Source organism: Dipodomys ordii, unplaced genomic scaffold (genome assembly GCF_000151885.1).
Source record: "Dipodomys ordii isolate 6190 unplaced genomic scaffold, Dord_2.0 Scaffold245, whole genome shotgun sequence".
Classification (NCBI taxonomy): domain Eukaryota; kingdom Metazoa; phylum Chordata; class Mammalia; order Rodentia; family Heteromyidae; genus Dipodomys; species Dipodomys ordii.
In genome coordinates this window covers 181,871-188,013 of record NW_012267461.1, presented here as the reverse complement: position 1 = coordinate 188,013, position 6,143 = coordinate 181,871, and the positions used below count along the sequence as shown (strand labels likewise).

General features: G+C 45.7%; 1 protein-coding gene across 2 annotated transcripts in view; it reads left to right on the top strand.

Annotated features, from left to right (window-relative positions):
• Aoah (acyloxyacyl hydrolase (neutrophil)) overlaps positions 1-5,852 on the top strand; it is a 170,734-nt gene extending 164,882 nt beyond the window's left edge. For both annotated transcript variants that reach the window (XM_013036058.1, XM_013036057.1), the window contains exons 20-21: positions 1,764-1,840; positions 5,206-5,852. In XM_013036058.1, the coding sequence (XP_012891512.1) occupies positions 1,764-1,840; positions 5,206-5,334 (206 nt within the window). In that variant the 3' untranslated portion in view covers positions 5,335-5,852. The remainder of the gene's footprint in view (positions 1-1,763; positions 1,841-5,205) is intronic.
• Positions 5,853-6,143: the final 291 nt, after the last annotated feature.

Sequence of the window (6,143 nt, the reverse complement as noted above, 5' to 3'; positions counted from 1 at the left end):
CAGCACCACATAAGCAAAAAGAAAAAAGCCAGAAGTGGTGCTGTGGCTCAAGTGGTAGAGCGCTAGCCTTGAGCCGAAGAGCTGAGGGACAGCGCTCAAGCCCAGAGTTCAGGCCCCATGACTGGACCCAGAAAAAAAAGTCCAGCTTGTTGCATCTAACCAAAGCCCCCAGGTAGCCAGGTGCTGGTGGCTCACACCTGCAATCCTAGCTACTCAGGAGGCTGAGATCTGAGGATCACAGTTCAAAGCCAGCTAAGGCAGAAAAGTTTGTGAGACTCTTATCTCCAACTAACCACCAGAAAACTGGAAGTGGAGCTATGGTTCCAAGTGTAGAGCACTAGCCTTGAGCAAAAGAGCTCAAGAACAGCACCCAGGCCCTGAGTTCAAGCCCTACAATCTACCGGAAACAAACAAACAAAAAAAAGCCCAATGGAATCTCCAGCCTTCCCTGGAGGCGAGATGGGGAAAGGAAGAGAACATATACCTTTGCCCTTGAGTTTTCTGGGTGTGAAAGTAAAAGGAGGCCTCTTAGCTATGCTCCTATCCTTGCCAGATATCAGGCTTGTGAGCACAAAGAGAAGTCTGGAGGTTGAACACTATGAAAAGCCATCGCACCCATGAAAGTTGTTGAATAAGAGGCATGGGTGATAGGTAGGGAAAAAGAGAAGAGGCAAGCTGTTGTCTGATTAAATGATTGCCAGGAAGGATGGGCATATCCTGTCTAGAGTGGTAAGAACCAGTGGGAGAGGGGAGGGCAAATGGAGAAGGTGAAGGAGGAAGAATTTGGTTCAAACACTTCCTGTACATGTGTAAGAATGGGAAAAGGAGGCATGTTGCGGTTGCTTTGTGAAAGGGGACGGGTGAGGAGTCAGAGAGTTGGCAGGGGTGAATCTGATCAAGGTGCATTGTGTGCATATACAGACATGTCAGAATAAAACTTCCTTGTATAATTAATTGATGCCGATTAAAAAATGTGTGGGAGCAGAGCCTCCGATTGCTCTCTCTGGAGATTCTCTGGGGACTGGAATTTCCTAGAGGGGTTCTTCCTGGCTTTGCAATATTACCACGTAGAGTTAATTGCACTGTTGCCTTCGACCAACTGACATTCTGGGTCTCTTATCCCTGTCGAAGGACAGATTTATTGCTTTTTGGCACTTTGGGGCTCATAATATTTTTCTCTGTAGCCATGCTCTCTCTAAATGTGACGTGAAGATAATTTGATGTAATTGTATTTCTGACATACTATGTGATTGCTCAAGGTGATTGCTGGACACATGTGGGCAGTGTCTGCAAATGACAGCCCCTAAAAGGAAATGGAGATGTTAACCCAACGATATATATATATATATATATATATATATATATATATATATATATATATATTCCCCTTCTGCAACACTGCCTGCCTACACACCACAGAAAAATGAGATGGACTGAAATTGATGTTGAATATTTTAGAGACCAATTTTCCCCTCATTCTCTGACTGCACAAACCACATTTATCCCACACTCTTGTACGCTCTCTTCCTGCATTGGGATAAAACATCACACCATGGGCATGAAGGTCATGTCTGCTCAGAAAGTCCTCAGCCCAAGACAACAACTCAGAGGCAGCCACCCCTGGATAAACATGGGCACAGAAGGCAGGTGGGCAAAGGGCAAAAGGCAGAGGGTGGCCCTGATGATATCTCACACACCTTGGCCCTCAGCATTGCCCAACACTCACGGATACACATCTGTAACCCTCTGATTGTATTCTGCAGTCACAGATGAATGGCAGAAGAGAGGCGGGCAGCTCTGGCAGCTCATAGAACCCGTGGATGGGTTTCACCCCAGCGAGGTAAGCACCGCCTTCAAATGATAGCTGAAGGCTAACATTTTAGTTATTTTTGCAATATATATATATATATATACATATATGTGTGTGTGTGTGTGTGTGTGCAGTGGTATGTCTATATTTTTTGTCGATCAGGGGTCTTGAACTCTGGGCCTGGGTACTGTCCCTGAGCTCTTCAGTTCAAGGCGAGCGCTCTACCACTTGAGCCACAGTGCCATGGGTATGTCTATTTTTATTCTATTTCCTGCTAGGGAGAGTTTGAGGTACTAGGCACAGGTTGTATGTGATATTAAAAAATGCTTAAAAATTAAGATTGTATACAGCATAAAAAATTCAATTCAGATGATGCAAAACCCCTAGGGAAAGTAATAAGGTAGAAATTATATCTGGATCTCTAACTAGTGACTAGGATTCATAGAAGTATGTGTGGAGTAGTCCTACGAAATGACCTGAGGAGCCTAGAGAATGCATGCTTCCTGGCAGCCAATCAATCCAATGAGGGGCATCAGTAATGGCCTCATTTAGATTAAAAAATAAATGGAGTATTTAAATCCAGGTGCAATGGCTCACACCTGTAATCCTAGCTACTCTGAAGGCTGAGATCACAGAAACATCATAATTAGAGGCCAACCCAGGCAAGAGAGTTTATGAAATCCCATCTCAGCTAACAGATGGGTGTGGTAGTATGGGCCACCTGTCATTCCAGCCACCTTTCATCCCAGGTATGCAGGAAACATATAAAAGAAGATCATGGCTCACCAGGCTGGATATAAGTGGAAGAATCTATCCTAAAAGTAACTAAATCAAAAGGGACTTGGGACATGGCGTAAGTGGTAAAGTGCCTTCTTAGCAAGCATGAGGCCCTGAGTTCAAACTCCAGTACTGCTCCTCCAAAGAAAAAAATATCTGGGCCAAAATATTTCCCCTAATCCTATGGTCCCTACAGGATTTTTGGTGATAAATGAGCCTCCATGGCATACCTACCACTCAAGTGGACCTCGGTGAATAGCCATGTCCTAACCTACCTGCTCTTCATGTACACTGAGTCGCCATCTTCTCCCCGAGTGCCTAGCCCAGTGACGATTAGTGAAAGGAGAGGAAGCTGTTCCTGCTACTTAAGATTGCAGCATAGAGAAGATGAAAAATGAGGCCAAAGACCATTAGGAAATGAAAGTCTGGTGCCTCGTGGAGCCAGTGGACATTCCATCCAGTCTGTTCCAAGTGCCCAGCGGTGCTCCCAAACCATTAGAAGGCAGCCCGGCACAATTCCATAGCATCAGGCCATTAAATGAGACCTCATGCTTCATTACGAGAAACTGACGTGATGAACTCAGACACCACTTCTGGCTCCACTGTGCTCTGAATTGCAGATGTTTAAGTGCAACAGGATGAAAAAGAGCACTGGGAAAGCTTTGCAGTCATCAAGGAAGCAGCATGGCGGAGGTCGGGGGGGGGGGGCTGCCTCGGTTAACCGGAAGTCTCCATGTAACCAGAACACCCCACTTGATCCCATTCTGATGCACTAGATTTCGCTCTAATGTGTCCAGTGAGGTGAGAGGGCAAGCCAGGAGGCCTAGGAGTCCCTCCTGTACCTCGATGTTGGGTGCACTTACAGGTGGAGGTGTCTCTGGTCTTGTCATCAGGAGAATTGTTAAGGAGGTATGCGACATGTTTCCACCTGTGAAATAAATTATGCAGGATGTGCAAAATGGAGCACCAGCCATTGGATAGAGACAGAGCAACACAGAAATCCACTGGTAACCGAGCACAGCAGAGGTTGCAGGGTGATTGCACAGCCATTGGATAGAGACAGAGCAACACAGAAATCCACTGGTAACCGAGCACAACAGAGGTTGCACAGCCATGTGCCTCTTGCTCTCGTTGAGCTGTTTTCAAGATAGTGATATTCACAGAGAGACCCACACTGCTGCACAAATGTGTGCATGAGTGATTGTGTGTATGTGAGTGGATATGTGTGTGTGTTGTATGAGTATAGGTGTGGGTATATATATGTGAGTGTGCATGTATGTGAGTATGAGTGCATGTACATGTGTATATGTAAGTGTGTGTTGAGTTGATGCGTGCATTCATGTGAGTGTGGTGTGTGAATGTATGTGCCTGAATGTGTGTGTGTGTGTGTGTGTGAATGTGTGAGTGTGTGTTTATGTGACTGTGTGTGTGTATTTGTATCAAATCAGAAAGGCTCCTCACCCCCCAATAGGAGGGTTATATATCTCCTCACCATTAGGGGAAGCTGCCTAGTTACAGATCACTTTTATTTTGTTTTTCACTCCTGTCATGATGGTCATCTTTGCCTCTCTTGGAATAAACAGGTACTCCTGTAGTATTTAAACCTAAGTATAGGGAGGCACAAAAGCAAGTCTGTGTTCAAGAAACAGCTGGTTTGGAGCAAAAAGGATACAGACATCTGTGCCTTGGCTGTGTGGTGCATCCTGGGATTTGCTGGCCAAAGGAGAAAGCCTCAACAGGTGCTTCATAAGTAAATATAAGTCAAAATGAATGAACCATGACCGTGGATCATTTCACCACAAGCGCCTAGTGTAGTAATAACATGCCACTTTCATTTTAGACCCAATATTTGAGCAGTGCAGACCATAAATATTTTAATCTCTATTAAAATGACAGCCAACTAATTGCTTTCAAACCAAGCTGTTACCATGTGATCAAATCTGAGCTCTTTACCTTTTCATTTTCCTCTTTGCTCCCTCACCTCTATCTCTTCACACAGATAGGGCTATAAATCCCAACCTGTGTCCCAGTGCTAAATAATGGTTAGAAAGACAACTTAGCTGCATCAAGCTAAAAGACAAAAGAAATGAAGAGCTAGTGATTTTCCATAAACCTCACTGGCAGCAACCTCTTTGGGTGAGGAATAGCATGAAAAACAGACAACAGATGAGACTGTGTCTTAGGAGACACGGACTGCTTTTTGTGAGAGATGGTCCCACATGGCCTGCACCTGCAGAATGGCCAGCTAGGCCAGCAGCCTTGAACATGTTCCTGCTTTCCACCATGTACGTGTGTGTGTGTGTGTGTGTGTGTGTGTGTGTGTGTGTGTGTGTGTGTGTGTGTGAGATGGAATGAAGTTATATGAAGGTATAACTCATGGATATGACCAAAATTGCATAGCTGATGGAATAGTATCAGTCCCACTTCAGAAGGTTCTAGAACACAAAACAGAATTCTAGGGAGAAGCCAGACACAGCAGTTGAAGCCTAAGATTATGAGATTTACAGGGCCATGCCAGCCTGTTCCCACCACAGACAGCCTGCAGTAGAGCTCTCTGGTCAGATCTGCACTTTTTATAATTTCCCCTGCCTCCTCCTCCTCCTGGTTCTCTCTTGCAGGCAGCTCTGCTGCTGTGGGCAGAATATTTCTGGAAGAAGGTGCAGCTCCAGTGGCCCCAGGTCCTGGGAAAGGAGAATCCACTCAATGCCCAGATTGAACAGGTGTTTGGGGACCAAGGTGGGCACTGAGTGCCTCCAGGCACTTGCCCTCAGGCAGAAATGTGGACGAATGTCATTGGACAACCCCTGTGCAAAGGGGGTGCTACGTCACAGGTGGAACAGATCTTCACTGACTGAATGTTTTAGAAGGGGAGAAAGAGCACTCCTCAACTGAGCCAGAGCGAGGTGCTTTGGGCCCTGAGATTCCCTTTCATAAAGCGCTTGGCACAAAGTGCCAAGCAAGGGGCTATCTGTGCCCTTCCCCCAGTGAATCATTCCAAAAGGGGCTCCTAAAAACTCACCAAGCACCAGCTATCGTCTTCAATTTCCAGGGGATCTCTGTGTGCTCTGAAAGACTGGCCCTCCCCTGTTAGTGACCTCAAGATGCCCAGCAAGCAGCAACACCTCCTTGAAAGGCTCCTGGCCAATGGTCAAGGTCACCCACAAGCACGGACAATCCTGATCGTATGAGTCCTCTTTAAATACCAAATGGAGGGGCTGGGAAGGTGGCTCAGTGGTAGAGAGCTTGCCTTGCATGCCTGAGGCCTGGGTTCAATTCCTCAGCACCATATAACCAACAAAAGAAAAAAGCTGGAAGTGGCGCTGTGGTTCAAGTAGTAGAACGCTAGCCTTGAGCTGAAGAGCTGAGGGATAGCGCCCAGGCCCAGAGTTCAAGCCCCAGACTGGACCCAAAATAAATAAATAAATAACCAAATGGAAAACCATGAATACAGATTGAGATATGCTCTTAAATACTTATGTAGGAGAAAAGAATGATTACAAATCACATACCTTAATGGACAATAATCCCAATTGAGTCCATACAAAAAAATGACAGT